General features: G+C 45.2%; 2 protein-coding genes across 3 annotated transcripts; one reads left to right on the top strand and one right to left on the bottom strand.

Moving 5' to 3' along the window:
• Nucleotides 1-397: 397 nt before the first annotated feature.
• Nucleotides 398-2,796, top strand: LOC101765057. The gene is made up of 5 exons (XM_004972481.3): nt 398-728; nt 1,544-1,638; nt 1,754-1,860; nt 1,936-2,055; nt 2,585-2,796. Exons 1-4 carry the CDS (start codon nt 572-574, stop codon nt 2,036-2,038), a joined length of 462 nt encoding a protein of 153 aa, XP_004972538.1. The 5' UTR covers nt 398-571; the 3' UTR covers nt 2,039-2,055; nt 2,585-2,796.
• A 5,868-nt stretch (nt 2,797-8,664) lies between these two features.
• Nucleotides 8,665-16,197, bottom strand: LOC111257747. 2 transcript variants are annotated; one of them, XM_022827832.1, is made up of 3 exons: nt 16,037-16,197; nt 10,245-10,369; nt 8,665-10,153 (listed from the first exon to the last, which is right to left on the bottom strand). In XM_022827832.1, exons 2-3 carry the CDS (start codon nt 10,269-10,271, stop codon nt 8,897-8,899), a joined length of 1,284 nt encoding a protein of 427 aa, XP_022683567.1. In that variant the 5' UTR covers nt 10,272-10,369; nt 16,037-16,197; the 3' UTR covers nt 8,665-8,896. The 2 variants fall into 2 exon arrangements, with proteins under 2 accessions (XP_022683567.1, XP_022683568.1); XM_022827833.1 differs by lacking the exon at nt 16,037-16,197 and having other exon boundaries at nt 10,245-11,306.
• Between the last annotated feature and the right edge of the window lie 1,233 nt (nt 16,198-17,430).

Raw genomic sequence — 17,430 nt, 5'->3', positions numbered from 1 at the left:
GTGGATGCAGAAATGTTAGCTCTCGAGAACAAATTCATGCTCTCACGCTGGTCACCCTTAGGGTCCGTTGGATAGAGTTCCATCTGATTCGGGTGCTGTACGAGAGCTGATTTTATAGCTAAAAGTGATTCTCTAGCATGTTGTCTTAAAATTACGATGGAGAATCACTTCACGGAATCGGGAGAAACTACTTTTTTTTCAACTTCCAGCCTCTAAGTTCATTTCAAAGAATCAGTTTACAGAATCAGCATTGAATCCCCTTTACCATATTTAAAGAAGATCATGTGAGGGGCACATGCATGCTCCCGAATCCCGAGATCGAGAGAGTCGACCTTCTCCGCCTCCGCTGACAGCGCTGACAGCGTCGAGTTGTTAATAAGGTCAGAGACGATCGATCGAGCCTCGTGATACTGCCAAATCTGCCCCACAACCTCTCACCCCCTCGCCCGCAGGTTCTCGCGCCCTTCTTTGCCCCACAACCTTTCCCACCTCGCCGCAGGTTCTCGCGCCCGTCCTTGCACATCTAGATTTGCTCGAGGACAATCGACTGACCGGCCGCCGGAGGGCAACGATGCCACCGATGGTGATCAACGGCGTTACGGTGGAGGACAAGGACGTCCTCGTCGTCGTCCACCAAGAAGGAGGAGGAGAAAGGAAGCCGAGGTCGAGCCGATGCAGCGGCGTTGCTCAACGCAAGATCGAGACGAGCTTCAAGTACTACAACAACGGTAACTGGATCCGCTCCATCAGCAAATCTCCCCTGCCTCTGTTTACCACTCTCCGCATTTGAGCCTTTGTTTTGCGCCCCCCCACTTTTTCTGATCCTTGCACGTCAAGGTCAAACGAATTTTAACATGGATCGCGATGGTCTTGTGCGCTCTTCGAGTTCTGATCCGAGATCAACAGCTGCTATTGTTTGGGGCTGCTACTCTGTTTCTTGTTCTGTTTCTGCTGGGCCCAAAATCGGCGGCAACCAACCCGCTTCTTCCCCGTCGAGATTTCTCCTTGCCCTTTCCCTCCCTCGCTCTGCTCCCATAATCCACAGATGCTTTCCTAAAGCCCCCTCGTTCGAAACACTTCCGATTTCTTTTGGGGGGTGGGTGGGAGGGGAGGTTTGGGCTGCAGTAAAACCACCTCGTATCTGTACAGTTTATTATTTTTTATGGTCTATTGTCGCAACTACAATACAATCCTGATTGGACGTACGGAATCAAAATTATCGCTTCTACTTGTCGGATCTAAAAAAGCTAGATTTACAAATTCTGACAATATTAATCTGTTCATCTCCCGAAATTTTACCACTTGGAACGATAAGTATTTGTCCAACAAATATAAAAAACAATATGCAAAATCAATAAAAGGCATGACATCTATAAGATACAGTTGATTGTTTGCGCAATGTGTTCTTAGCCTTATATAGCCTTATAGTATTTTCACCGGATGGTGGTGACCAGCTGCACATGCCAAAGTGTCTGTTATTTTTCTTTCGTCTTCTGTTGTGTATCAGCTTTTGAAATTATGTTTACGCTGCTGAATTTAACAGTGATTTTCGAAGCAAAAGACATGCACAACCTGCTGGATTACTTTGGTGGCCTGTGGACAGAGGGTGCCCAATACAAAATCTCTCGAGTTAAGAAGGTATGCTCTTTCCACAATTACTTGGGTTAGTTTTGAAACAAATGGGTGTCCACCCAAACAAATTTATGCCTAGTTGAAATGACCGGAAAGACAATATGTTATATGGTGACTGCAGCGGTATGCGTATGCCTTAGCATATAGAGGGGAGCTCATGGATGCACTCAAACATGTAAATCGGTATCTTGGAGGAAATATCTCATTCATCAGCGATGACTTTGAAAGGTATGCACTTCCTTTCCATCTTTAAAATGAATTAACAATTCCTCAAGATAATTTGCCTCATTATGCCAAATGCAGCTTCGAGGGTTTGCATGCTGGAGCTGCACTTACTGATGAAAAAAGACTTACCGGTCACTCTGGCCGGTGCTTCGTTGTGAAACTTACTAGGTTCTCTACCTGAGCAGGCAAGCTAAAGATGTAAGTACCCAAATTTTAAACTATGCACAATGGTGGAGGGTTTTGCTCAGCGTTTAACCAAATGTTGGCATGATATGTAAGCTGGCTTTTATCAAAGTATCACTATATCAGACTCTGCAGCAAATTTCAAGTAATAGTCATGCAAGTTCCACGCGTTATTAGCAAATACTGAGTTATACAAAGAATGACACCATCAAGTGGCATGGTGAATATCCCTTTTTGTGATTCAGTTGGTGCTAACATGATCCTACATAAATCTTCTGCAAACGTTCGTCTCTCATATATTAATATGAATGCATATGATTCAGCATTGAGGGAATTTCTGCATGTAAAATTTTCTAGTATATTGCATGGTTAGTGTCATAAGGCATCCTCCAGACAATTAGGGAATATATGCACAAAGCCTGAAAAATGATGTTGATGGTGCTTTCGTCGAACAGAGTGACACTGCTGCAATTGAGATTACTCAGTATCATAACAGGCAGACCAAAATTTAAAGTTTGGCTTTTCTTTTTTGATACCTCTGTAGGACGTTGACGAGGCTGAAGGTGCAGCATGCTTTCGGGGGGTTTTCTGGTGTTCTGATGGCATGTGTCTTCACCGATGTCCGTGGGAAGATGCAAGCATAGAAAAGGCGTGAAGTGTAAATGTTGCGAGTCCTGCGTGGCTGTTTATCCCATTTGCTGTATCTGAACTGAACATCATCTATTGCAATTCTATCGACTGAATTGAGCTCTTCAAGCCGTCTTTCCTCCTCACTGCTCTGAGATTCTAATTTCTATCGACTGAACGTCGCGGGTGGATCTCGCTGGCAGCCAAGGGGGATTACAGCTTGACTGGTCAATGATCCTCGAGTCTAACTGCTCCTGCTCGTCGTTGGTAGAGAAACCCCGTGGTCAAATTCCAAAGGGAGCAATAATAAAGTTCTATCCATGAGCATTGAGGGGGCGTTTGGATGGGGAGTGGGAAGGGAATGGGAAATAGCATGGGTTATCAATGGGTTATGGATTGGGAAATGCAATTTGAAACCCATTCCATTGATTGCCTACAGCTGGGCTTGGGTTTGGAATCAAGCGGTCCGTACGGCCAAATTTGCTGCCTGTTACCCATCGTTATCCTCGAGCACGGAGGGTGGTAATGGATTGTGGCTCTCGAGCCTCATTAGCAAAATTTCTGTATGTAAAATTGTACAGAATATGTGAGTTTTAAATTATTCACAATGTGGAGGGTTTTGCTCACTGTTTAACAAAATGTTGGCTTGATATCTCAATCAATAAAAACTGAGTTTTCTGAAAAAAATATTAATCTGAACCTTATCAATATACCAGACTGCACTAGATTTCCAGTACTAGTGAAGCAAATTCCACGCCTCATTAGCAAATACTTGGTTACATACGGAATAAGTAGAGGTAGAAAGCTGATGCCTTCAAGCGGCATGGAAAATATTCCGTTTGTTAATCAGTTGATGCTAACATCATCCTACATACATCTTCTGCAAACTTTCTTCTTTCATGTATTGATATGAACGCATATGTTTCAGCATTGCTGACCTGCAGTGTTTTATGTTTTTCCTTCACTTAAGATTCCTTGCAAGTTAATTTCTTGCTACTCCACTCTCCAGAGCAATTCTCCAACTTATTGGATTTGGAAAGGAATTTTTTTTGCCTGCATCAATTGCACACCAGAATTTCATGAAACCCCAAGTGCCAGCTACTAGTGTTATAAGGTGCCCTTGGGGGAATGTCTGTGTGTGAATTTGTACAGAAAATATCTGTTTTATATTATTTACAATGGTGGGGAATTTTGCTTACCATTGAACCAAATATTGGCATGATATGTCGATGATAAAATCTGAGTTTTTTGAAAAATATTAATCTGAACTTATATCAATATATCACAGACTCTGCAATAGACTTCCAGTATAGTCAAGCAAATTCCACATCTTATTAGCAAATACTGAGTTATATAAAGAATAAGTAGTGGAGATAACAGTATTCCTTTCTGTTAATCAGTTGATGCTAACATGATCTGCAAACTTTCTTCTTTCATATATTGATAGAATGTATATGTTTCAGCATTGCTGACCTGCAGTGTTTTATGTGTTTCCTTCCCTCTAAGACTCTATGCAAATTAATTTCTTGCTACTGCACTCTCCAATGCAATTGTCCAACCTAATGGCATTGGAAAGGAATTTATTTACCTGCATCATCTGCAGATCAGAATTTCATGAGACCCCATTTCAAGTACCAATTAGTGTCATAAGGTGTCCATCGGGGATTTTCTGAATGTAAAATTGTGCAGAAAATGTTTGTTTCAGATTATGTACAACGGTGGAGGGTTTTGCTTACCATTGAACCAAATGTTGGCATGATATTTCGATTGATAAAATCTGAGTTTTCTTAAACATATTAATCTGAACTTTATCAATATATCACAGACTCTGCACTAGATTTTCAGTAATAGTCAAGCAAATTCCACACGTCATTAGCAAGTACTGAGTTATATAAGGAGTAAGTATAGGTAAAGAGCTCTTTTACTGTACACAATACTACTACTTAGTAATATATAAATGTTCATGATTATGGATGATTTAGTAATTATTACATGTTACTACTACTTAGTAATATATAAATGTTCATGATTATGGATGATTTAGTAATTATTACATGTGAAAAGTGATATTTCAAACGGAATAGCCTTTTAAACTTTATGATAGTGTCAAAAATAAAATTTTAGTGATGTTATTTGTGTTCTTTTACCATGATACCCTTATACTACCTATACTACTCATGTATACTACCCATATCACATGTGAAGGTTTCAGTAGTATACAATTAATCTTGACCGTCGGATGTTTGTATACTAGTCCGTTTCGAACACTAATATAGCCTAGTATTGTGTACTGAAAAAGAACTTTAGGTAGAAAGAGGTGACGCCTTCAATGGGCATGGACAGGATTCCTTTTTGTTAATCACTTGATGCTAACATTATCCTGCATACATCTTCTGCTAATACTACTTAATTTCATATATTTGATTTGAATGCATATGTTTCAGCATTAATTGCTGGCCTGCAGTGTTTTATGATTTTCCTTTGCTTAAGATTCTTTGCAAATTATATTTCTTGCTACTGCACTGCAGGGGCGGATCTTAGTGCTGGCCAAAGTAGGCCATGGCCCCCAAGGAAATTTCTTTAAGAACCCTTAATTCCACCGTTTAAAACACAAGCAAAATGATAATCTGGCCCCCTCTATTACACAGTTGGCCCCCTCTCACTTTTAACCCAAGCTCTGCCACTGCTGCACTGTCCAATGCTCAGCGTCGCCCCTGCGGCAGCTCGGGCGGACCCCGCCGCACCGCACCCCAGCCCCAACCCACGCCCCCCTCACCTCGCCGCCGCTCGAGCAGGCTGCCAAAAGCCCGCGCAGCCGCAAGGACGACGGCAGCGGGGCTCCTTTCCGCTTCCTCGCGAGCCACCCTCAAACCCTATCCTGATGGCCGCCGCTACCACCTCCGGAATTGGCGCTGGTGACCGGGTCTGCATAGCACCGGCGCGGATCCGTCACCCTTCGGTGCGGATCTGGATCCATCATTCCCCTGCGTGGTAGCCTCCTCCACGTTGCTCGTCCTAGCGGTCGCTTGCTCGTCATCGTTGACTGGAAGGGGTCGTCGGTGGCTGTCATCCCGGGGCCGCGGGAGGCACATCATCGTCATCGCCCCACCCTTCACCATGAGGCTCTGGGCTGGTGGTCCTCGCGGAGCTGCTCCTGGCTCCCTACGGCCTACAGCTCCTTGGCGCCGTGGTGGCGGGTCTGTCGTGGCCACGAGCGGGGTGCGAGGTGACCTGCGGTGGTGGCGGCGTGGTCCGCAGCGGCTGCACGTGCGTTGGCATCTAGGTGAGCGAGGTGGTGGCTGCGGGAGTGAGGAACAAGATGGTAGGGTACAGTGCTTGCGCGCTGCCGGGCGCGACGCGTCGGATCTGGGTCGGTCGGCTAGGACCGACGACGGCGTGGAGGCAGTGGCACGTAACCATAGCAGCTCTGTGCACAGGCGAGGAGAAGGTCATGGAAGCAGGTGGCGACTGCTGAAGAAGGCCTGCATGCTAGAACTGGGACGCGACGGCTCGTAGGCGCAGTGGTGGGCTGGAGGCGGTGCGCAGAGGCGCTGCGCGTGAGCAGCAAGCAGTGGAGGCTCCACGCGGAGGTGCTACGTGTGTGTAGCGGTGGTCGGATGGTGGGCTTGCGGAGTAGAGGAGGCTTGGCGGCGCGGAGTTGCAACGCCCTGAGGAGATGCCCGACGACGCTGGAGTGGTGTCCGCATACGAGGAGCGGAGGTCGAGTGGTGGCGCCTCTGGGCGGCAAATGCGATGGAGGTGGAGATACGGTAGCGTGGCGCGTGGAGGCATGGCGGCGGCGGCGCCCCGACTAGGCTACCATGGCTGTGGTCTGGGAGTGCCGAGCCATGAGCGTGCATCGAGGGATTGGGATGCTTCGGGTGAAAGCCCTCACTAGCCTTCATGCTAGTGGAGATGACGGCGACGTCCTAGGGTGTCATTTTTCCCGTTGGGGGCGTCATGTTGGAGCTACAACCCTACTGCACGGGGTTCCTCTGGGTGAAAATCCTATCTAGATCTCGGACGAGTGACGGCGATGCCATTGGCGTCGTGCCCTTCTTAGAGGCATTATCTCTAGAGACCCAACTCGGCTTGGCATTGCTGGTCCATTGGTTATGGGCGGCAACAGCTAGTGGCGGCAAGCTGGACGGGTGTTGCTGAGGCCACGTGGAGGCAATCACAGTTAAGGTGGTGGCTAGGGGTTATCGCATTGTTGTTGAATTTGGCTGCTTGCAGTGGATCACGGCGGCTGGCGTTGCTTGGCAACGGTAAGTGCGGAGTGGGACTGCGTCGGAGGATGGCGCTTACGGCAACGGCATCATGGGACGACTAGACTTGCAGCTGACTGCGGCGGGTTCCTCAGCTTGGTTGGACCATCCGGTGTGGTATACATCGTCAGAAGACAGCACAAGCAACAGCTCTGGCTTGCTAACGCGGTGGCGGATGCTATGTGCACGGGTCAACGAGGAGAGGCCGAGCTGCGGTGACAGTTCAACTGTTTGATGGAGATCTGGGGAAGCAGGGCAACATTGCTCACCACCCTGACGATGACAAAAGAAACGGATCCATGACGTGAAGTACCGGGACGGACGTGGTGAAGCCCCGATGTGCGGTGTTTTCTTTGAGGCGACGAGAGCGAGGTGGAGTCCAACGACGGATGTGGCGAGGCCCCCGTGCATTGTGTTATCATGGTGGTGACTGCGAGGTAGCCTGCGAGAGGTCCGGATTCGGTGATATCACTCTATCAGGTGGAGTGTCGTGTTTGTAGCGGTGCTTCAGCAGAGGGTCTCGCATGGCGATGGCCTTCTCGGTGTAGTGCAGTATGCTTCCATCAGGTTCCCTATCGACGCAAGGTCACGCATGAAGGTTTCGACGACTACATGAGGGTGAATGTTGGTGGGTGCCATGAATATTTGGTGGGTGCCGTGATAAAGACTCCGGTTCTGCTGCCGTGGCAAGTGGAGTGGTGAGGCCGTGTTGACGTCCCAATCCAACCGGTCGGGTGTGACGGTTTGAGTTGAGTGGTTACCCGTGTTGATGTCCCAATCCAACCGGACAACTCTTTTCGGTTTTCTTTTCTTTTCACTTTCCTACCTATAGCCTCCCAGGGCTTCCCAGGGCTGTAGTCTTGTATTTTTCTACTATATCAATGAAACACATACTATCATGTGCGGTTCCTTCAAAAAAAATGCACCTATTGGCATTGGAAAGAAAGTTGTTTTGCCTGCATCAACTCCAGACCAGAATTTCATGAGACCCATTTCAAGTACCAAGAACCAGTGTCACCATTATCAAAAAAACAACCAGTATCGTTAGGTGTCCTCGAGGGAGTTTCTGTATGTAAAGTAATAAATTGTATAGTATATTGCATTATTGTTAGTGTCATAAGGCATGTTCAAGACAATTAATGAATCTATACAAGCCTGATGCTACAATTGAGATCATTATTCAGGATCATACAAGGCCGCAGTCAAATATAACAGCTTGGCATGTCCTGCAGGACGCGAAGGAGGCTGAAGATACATGTTGCTTAGAGGGGATTCTGCTGATGTTATGATGGCCGGACTGGGCGATGATCCTCGAATCAAAATACAAATGGAGCAACAGTAAGGTTCCTTGCGCAGTTAGCATTTAGGTCGAGTCAAAGTTGTACATGTCTTAATTTGTCAATATTTTGGAATATATTTAAGATTCTTAGCAAGGTTTTAAATCTCCTGCTATAGCTGCCGCTGTGGTCCGCTATAGCTATTTGAAACAGGATACCGCTATTTGATATCATGTATAATTTAGCCGCTATAGCCTATTATACCTCATTTTCCGCTATAGCTATTTGAAACAGGATACCGCTATTTGATATCATGTATAATTTAGCCGCTATAGCCTATTATACCTCATTTAACTCTGCTATTAGCTGTTTTAGAGTCTTTCTGCTAAGACCCGCTATTTAAAACATCCACTCTTAGTAGTATCTAACCACATTGATGTTTAGTAATAAAGATCTCCTTAAAAAGAAAAGTTGGTATTTTACACAGTTAAAACTGGGACTTGTCCCAGCGCCAAAGTGGAAAGCAAGAAAAAAGTAAGTCAATCAAGTACATGTGGATCATTCTTGTATGATACACCAACATCACGGCAGGCAAATTGAACAATTAGATTCTTGTAGGCAGTCGAATTGCTTGATCTGATACTTCCACGACGGCTCGGCTGGTGATCGACGTGGCCTAAGCCACTATATGAAGGTGCTCCTGAGCTCATTAGGCTGCAACATCGCGAGGAGGATCAGCAGAAGCACGGCGAGGAGAACGAGGAAGATGATGGCGAATCCCGTGATGAGCACGACTGAGGCCTCGTTCTCCTTGTCCTGTACCTCGCGCACGAGGACCATACGACAGAAATTTGTCAGGAGCACAGCGAAGACGAAGAACACGCCTGCCTTGTAGAGGTCGCTGAAGTGTTGGCCGGTGAGGAACACAGAGTAGGACGCCATCAGCGTGCCGAACATTAGCGTGTGGATCCCCAGCCACATGAGCGACCGCTCCCCCGCGGCGTGGCGAGCCTCGGCGTCCGGCCGGCAACGGGGATGCACGGCCACGGTCTCGGATGGTGGCTTGCTGCGGTACACCTTGTAGAACCAGAAGGCGCCCATGGCGCCGATGAGGACCACTGCAAACACGACGAACGTCCGCACCACTGTGGCCGCGGCGAAGAGCCCGGCGAGGGTAAGGAGCGCCAGCGCGAGGTAGGCCGTCCACTTGAGGAACACGGCCACAGCTTTGTCCCGCATGCTGCGCAAGTCGAGCGCCGGCGGGATCGTGCAGACCAGCATCAGGAACAGTCCCACGAGGAGGGCGTACAGCGTGAACCCCTCGGCCGTGCCGGAGCTGTTCTGCAGGCATCGCGCCTTCTTCAGGTTCCCCAGCAGGCTGCCCGACAGGCCGGCGAACGCGGTCTGTGTGACCTCGGATGAGAGGTCGAAGAAGAACTTGAGGTCGTGCCTGTGTTCGTCGTACTGCATGGCACCCCAGACGAAGTCGTTCCGGAGGCCGCAGTCGAAGAAGATGCCGAACAGCAAGACGACGACGAGAAGCAAGGGGATCGCGAGCGCCCAATACCACTTGTTGATGACAGTCGCGAGGCAGACGGCGGTGCCCATGAGGGAGACGTTGGAGGCGTACGCCGCGAAGCAGAGCAGTTTGACCCGCCGTCTGTCGGAGGAGTCCACCTCGGCGTCGTCGTCGTTTGGGGTGTCACCATGTTGCAGTTGCATCTTGCCCGCGAACAGCAAGGGCACGATGGTAAACACTACGGAGAACACTGCGAACACGCTGAACGCAATGGCCGCCTTCGTGCTGTTGCACAATGTAAGCGGCAAGAAGCCGAAGAGCATCGGCAGGATGATCCCCGAGGCTGATTTCTTGAAGTATTGCGCGAGTTGCATGTCTAGGATCGCGTAATCTGACCACGTCCTGGTGTCCGCCGCTCCATACTATATCATAGTAAAGAAAAAAGAGCTTATTTTGATTAAGCTTTTATGTTCAACACACAACCATGTATGGAAACCACTCTCAGTATCTTACCGGCGGAGGTGATGGGCTGAGCGTCATCTTTTAGACTTGCCTGTGATACAGATGAAATCGTCCTTCCACAATCTCCTTGTAATTTGAATGATCAACTTCTTCTGAGGTAGATAATTCACATATACCTGAAAGTACTTCTCCACATGAAATTGTCCAGGAGACAAAAATTCTGTGAACACATATAGACCAATGGTATATATCTGAAACATATACAACATCCCTCTATCATTTAATCTCGCCAACGGAAACTTTTCATGAGTCCACATCGTCAATAAAATGGGAACCATCCAATCCCTAGCTAGTTCATTTCCTACAATGATCAGGTTCTCTTAACCGTCATTATTAGAAGATACTACCTCCATTTTTTAATATATTAATACTCCCTCCATTTTTTAATGTGTAACATTTAGAACAAGCTAAATAATTTGTCCTAAATATTGTACATTAAAAAACTGAGGGATGAGTAGTGTTGACTACCAAAATTGATAGGTTTGGGCACACCGGTCTGACCCGGTTGCCTAAACCGGTCAGACCGATTTGGGTAAATTCCTTACAATGCAAATTGGACTTCACAATTATGTAGCCCTTGATGAGACGATCAAAATACATATGTATAATATCTGATTTGGAGTTCGGATGAAAGAGTTATGACTTCAGGAAGATCTGCACCTAGGACAGTTAGATTGATTTGCTCTATGCAGAAGACCCATTGAAGTATATTGAAGACTTCAATGCTCGGGGGGCAAGACAAAAGCAGGAACCCCGGCTTTGTTAAAACCAGCCTGACCTGTTTCAAAACTAGTCTGACCAGTCCGTCCAGGGGCACTGAAGCTAAATTCACTTTGGGGAGAAAAGTGAGGCTGAGCTTAACAAGAAACAAGGGAGTCGGCCAAATGAAAGTAAGAAATTGAAATCTTCACTGGAACCTAAAAAACAACCATACTTTTGTGAACCTCGAGTTAATTAAGTCGCTACACCTTATTCATATTTTGGACTAGCTACACCATGGTCTTGGTCACATCCTTACTATTATTCACCTTTGGATTACAGTAGTATGCATATGCAACCATATACCATTCAATATCCTATCACATATTCACAATTCATTGCAAAGATCGATTGTTGCTAATAATGATCTGGTGAGAAGTGCTTCTACTGATAATGAAGGATGTGAGAAAAAGATTCAAAGTACCTACAGCTGAGATTATAAAAAACGTGTCCCTCATGCTTGTCTTGTATTCAAAAGAGAAGATTACAACGACTATGGAACCAAAGATCGGTAGAACAACATGATGTCGGCAAGGTCAGCAACTACTAAGCAGGTATGGAAGCCAAAGCAAGTTATTCCTTGAATTAAAAGCAAGTTTCATGGTTGATAATATTTTATCATCCTTAGAAGCAACATATAGCTGATGCAGCATTCATCATCGTCCTTATAGGTAATTTTGGTTCCTTAAGATTATTTTTTTGGCACGCACACACACAGGGGGGCATGTGTTGACGAGCAAAATTGACAGGTCTGGGCAAACCGGTCTTATCAGATTTCCAAAAAAGTGCAGGGAAGCATCGGCGGGTTAGTTAAAACAAAAAGTATCGCCCAGTTGGAATTAAAAAAAAAAGGAGGAGGCGGTCGGCCGATGGGCAAAGGAACGAGTGAAAACAGGGCAAAAGAACAAAAAAGAAAGAAAGACATAAGAGAAGCATCGGCCGATTGATTAGAAAAAAAAAAGCATCGGCCACGTTGGTGCGTTGACAAAAGAGAGGGGCATCGGCCATTCGTGCGTCTCCTTATTGATAAAAAAAAATTGGCCGATTGGCCGATCAAAAGTTGTATCAGCCGATTAAAAAAAATATATATAAGGGGTATCGGCTAATTGAAAAAATTGCATCAGCGGATTGAAAATTGGATAGGCTGAAAGTTGTCTCGGCTAATTAAAAAAAATGCATCGGCCGATTAACTGCTTGGCAAAAAGCATTGGCTGATTGCTTCGGCCGATTGATTGCTTGGCGATAAGCATCGGCTGATTGCTTGGCCAATAAAAAATTCAGCTGATTGGATCAAGCAAAATAGTATCGGCTGCTTATAAAATATATTGGATATTAATTTTGAAGCATGAAATATTCATACTTCGAAACTGGGGGGCCTGTGTTGACAACAAAAACTTGCTGGTTACTGCACCAAGTTTTGGTGTCAACAGACTGATCATTTGTTTCTACTACCGGCAATGCCGATGGTGTTCTTTATATTTGAAGAGGAGTCAACGTGGCTTTGGATATTGCAATCAGACGTCATTAGCTCTGAAGACAAGTATCAGACTTCTATAATTAGTTTCGGAACATGAAGCATTCATACTCCGAAACTGGGGGGCCTGTGTTGACACCGGATTTTGACCAATCCTATAAATTCGGAGTACAAGATAATTGGAGTCACGTACAACAATAAGAAGCTAGCATGCGTGTATATGGGCACGGAGTCCAAATCGGCTTCATTGGATTGATCGGCAAGGAGAGGCAAGGATGATATAAAGGAAAGGCCAGCACGTATGGATAAAAATGATTAGAATATACAACATGGATTCTGGTGCACTTTGCATGCCATGCGTGGGAGGCTTCCAGAATAATTATGCATACGGCCGATCTGTGCATGTACGGGAGGTTGTTTCATAGAATAAAATATTTTAGAGATAGAGTTGGGTTAGTTAGAGATAGAGTTTTTTATTAGAAAAGATTATGTACGTGACTTGCCTTGTGCGTGGTTAGATGCCAATTATGTAACGTCCGCCCTATAAATATAAATGGACGTGGCCATTGTAAAGAATCATCACACGATCAATAATACAACATATTTACCTTTACCTTTCGGCTTCACGCCATTGCCCTAGGAGTAGGAGTAATGTAGATTCTCGACGAGTTCCTTCTAGCAAGCTGGGCTGCATCGACCTCGATCTCCGGCGAGCTGCAAGTTCCGTCACCAGGTGTTCTAGGCTTTAACCACCGGGCGCATCGCTGTGGTTTCGTCTAGTTTCATCTACCAGTTATCGAGTATCTTGGATCTTTGACTTACGGCGCATCGCTTCTGTCTCGATCTACGGTATTCACTAGTTATCCCGCCTTGATTAAGCTTGCATCGGCTGATATTTATCTGTTCTTTCGTCTTACCGTTCAGTTTGCTTTAATTAGCTTTAGATCGGTTCATCATAGACGATAGATCATTTAATAGCCTGTTGCATCTTAATCTTGGTTACCCCTTCGAGTGCTGTTGGGAGTAAGTTCCATTGTGATTGGATTCATCAGCTGGCGGGGTTCAGATTAACGTCCTACTAAATATTTCTAGACTGCAACTACCGGACGCATCGCTGTGGTTTCACCTAAAAATATTGGTGGTGATGTTAGTTTAGATCTCATCGGCTTGTGGCTCTAGCTATGGTGGAGCAACAACTCAACAGCATCGTGTTTCCTATCGGCCGTATGGCTGATGGTTATTGTAAATTATATTAAATCGGCCCGATCGGCCGACTCCATCGAACTTCGAGAGAATTATCTCCACCTTGTCAGTTGAATGGTCAAACTGACTGGCACGCCCGCGCACACCATGCGCGCTGATTTGGATTCTGCTCTGGAGTTAAGCAGATCTCCCAGGTCCTCATGTGGTGATGCAGGGTCCACCACCTTCAGGATTTTGCGTCAACAACCACGCCTCCATGCCCATATGAAATGACTAGCTAGAGTGATGTTGATCTACTGCCGCTCTCCCTGGCGGTCAGTTGCTCACTTGAGCTGCACGTCCTACCTGCCACCTAGACCTAAGGGGTGAAGAAGAGAGGAGGAAGGGGAAAGGAAATAAGGAGTCGAGTGCCTCCTTGCAGTCAACCAAATAGAGCCATGTGTCAGTGAGAGCATGGCGCTAGGGGGGTGCAGCGGCAGTTGGCAGGCAATGTAAACAGGGGCGGAAGTCGGGACCTCACACCACCCTCTCAATGACGTTCATCCCCTTCAGATCCGGAACTAAGGCCTCCACATCTAGCAATTGGGGGCTCAATTTTGCACTTGATTGGAATGATTTGGAGTGGATTATAGAAAGGAGGTGGATGGAAACGAGAAGAAGAGGAAAACACATTCCTGCTCATGACGACCAGAGGCGCTATGGCCTAACGCTCGAAACGGGAATGAGACTAGGCATGGGGATGACGAGTGATTGCCTAGGTAACGGCAAGGACGGCAAGGGGCGATGGTGAGGATGGGGCAAGATGCTGGTGGCGATGAAGGATGAAGAGGAAGCGACTAGCTGGATGACGATGAGTACAGGGGAAATCGAATGAATGGATAGAGTGGAGGTAAACGGTATATTTTTTTTATTTCCATGTGCGGGTCGCGCGTGATAAATAAATGGTATTAAACTACCCACGAATATCTTCTACTACTATACTGGGACAACGCACCAACATATTTTGAAGCGAAGCTAACGTACTAGGAACAACCGAATAATAACGTGAGAGCAAGTGAGGACCCGTAGCAATGCACAGGGATTTCTGCTAGTTATTAATCAAACCGGGGATGGCTCGGATATTATTTGTGCCCACCTGCTGCTTGGCGGCGCAAATTAGTCCCCATTTCGCGGATTTAACGCGCTAACCGCCAGTATTAGCGCATACAACCGCGTAGCGCGAAAAGAAGACTATCCTGGGGTCCAGTATACACGCTATAGCGGGCTGCTATAGCCGGCTACTTAAAACAACTTTGGTTTCAAATAAGAATCATGATAGTTTTTTTCCGGAATTTGAGAGATAATATTTCCGCAGTTAATTATTTTTTCTAAATATAAATTTAAAATTGATATTTTTAAGGAAAAATATTCTATAGATTTTAATTTGTAGACATTTAGATACCTAAATAATCATGCAAAGTTTTGACAAACAAGGGACAGAACAAATAAAACTCTTATTGCCATTAGCAATGAATTAGTATTGGTGGTATGGTAAGGAGGGAGGTGAGGGTGGCGATCGTGAGTTTGAAGCCTCCATAAACTATGGCAGATAGGATTTTTTAACCGTGGCTAGTCCCACTACTTACAGAAAACTTTGGAAATGGTGATTTTAAGAGGCAGATACCTATATGATGGCCGGCTCTGAAAATACTCCAAGTCGAAAAATCAGAAACATTTTTGTATGAAGTCAACACGTTTGCGTGTACTTTTGGCGGGCGGGTAAACCACCTCTACAAATGCAATTTGCCCATTTGTAAAATTAGTTTCTGTAGTATAGGTAAAAAAAACCCTAATATTTCATTATGCTTATATTCGTAAGTGCCCAACAATCAGACTCTAAAATCTTTGCTGTAATATTTTTATGTAGTTTGGAATCATCTCATCTGAAACTTATTTGTGGATGGTTAGTTTTAACCTCCCACGCAAAAAAAACAAAAACAAAAAAAGACAACGAAAGTTCAAATCATCATAAACAGGGGCGGAACCAGGATGAACACCTAGGAGAGGCTAAATAGTAGAGATTAAGGGCTAGAGCTAGAAATTAATGGTAATCTGAGACTTTATCTATAGTGTTTTACAGGTAAAATCAGGTTCTCAGGCCCTCCGGGGATCCGCCCCTGATCATAAACGATTGCCGGCTTTAGGAGAAAACAGTAGTCGGCCTTCTACAAAACTGTCAGGAAAATCGATAAACTCGAACGGCATGAGCACCATACACGCATACATAGGAAATTGCACGTTTTTCTCTTTAATGATGCATCGAGGAGATTAGACAAGCATGCATAAAGGAAATTGTTGACCAACCGACCTGAGAATGAATGCCCGCATGCACTCGCCGCCGGCAATCGACCACGCTGAAAGCGGCAACGCGCGAGCTGAGCCGCCGCACGGAAACCAGGCTTGGTTTTCCGCTGGGAGGAATAGCTGCGTGGTGAGTTGATTTCATCGATCAGGGGAAGGAAAAGTGCCGCTCCTGTGGCGTTTTATATGCCTCTAATCCTTGCAGTACGTAGTATGGTGGCCTAGTGCAAATTCAAAATTGAAGAGTTGACATTCTCATTTATTTAAAATTGAAGAATTATATGCGTGGGACACATTCACAAGCTCGCAGCACCTCTGATGTCAAGTTGGCTATCATTGTGGTTCTAATTCTTCTCTTGACCCTTCGTGCTTTACGCAAGTGATGAGTGCTGCCATTAGACTAATCCCAGTGGGAGTTTCATAGAGATTTCATGCACATTAAATACGGTGACACATCAGTATATGTGATGACATGGCATGGTAGTTATGAAGTGAGAGAGGGAAGGAGTTTCATCAGGATGAAACTGTATATACACTGTTTCCAAGACTATGAAACCTATTGAAACTTGCATTGGGGGCTATAGAGTTTCATTTCATCTAACCATATCCAATCACATGCCTCATAATTAAATGTCATGGGCATCCTATGAAATCGTGAAATAAAACTGTACACTGGGACTCCCTATTTCATTCATAAGAATATACCTCATGGGATGATGTGGCATCCTTGGAAACAGTGGCATCCTTAGCTAGAGATATTTAGAAGAATTCGTATAAATTCTCGCACTCTTTGAATAATCAGGCCTCCGACTATTCTTGGTCTAGTGGTTGGACAACCAATGGAGTGTGGACGGCTGCGTAGTTTGATGTTTAATTTGGCTTTAAAATATTATTATATGATATACTCCCTCCAACCTGCTAAAGTGTCCCTTTAGTTTTGTTCTAAGTCAAATAAATCATCTTATTTTTTATCAAATTTATATAAAAATATATCAATGATTTTGATATCTAACAAGTTTTATTAAATTTATTATGAAATATATTTTCATAGTATACCTATTTTATGTTATAAATATTGACCATCTTCATTGTAAACTTGATCGACACTCCTATCGGATGCTGCTCAAAACAAATTAAGTGACGTGAGAGTTAAGAAAGAGCATTATGCGGGGCACGCAATTAAGCTTTTAGGGACTAAGATCGAGGCATATCTTTCAGTTGACTCGATCCGTATTTTTTTTTCCGGCGATAAAATTCTTTTAAGGAATAGACAGCTTATCCTTGAGTTGACTCTGTACGTGCTACATATTGGCTGGCGGACTTGGTCATTCTCATCTCATCGGATCAATTTTAATTTCTATGAAGGACACCGATATGATTGGTGCCTGTTACAATCCATTA

Source organism: Setaria italica, chromosome VI (assembly GCF_000263155.2).
Source record: "Setaria italica strain Yugu1 chromosome VI, Setaria_italica_v2.0, whole genome shotgun sequence".
Classification (NCBI taxonomy): Eukaryota; Viridiplantae; Streptophyta; class Magnoliopsida; order Poales; family Poaceae; genus Setaria; species Setaria italica.
Note: the sequence above shows the minus strand (reverse complement) of the source record. Positions and strands in the feature narration are given on the sequence as shown.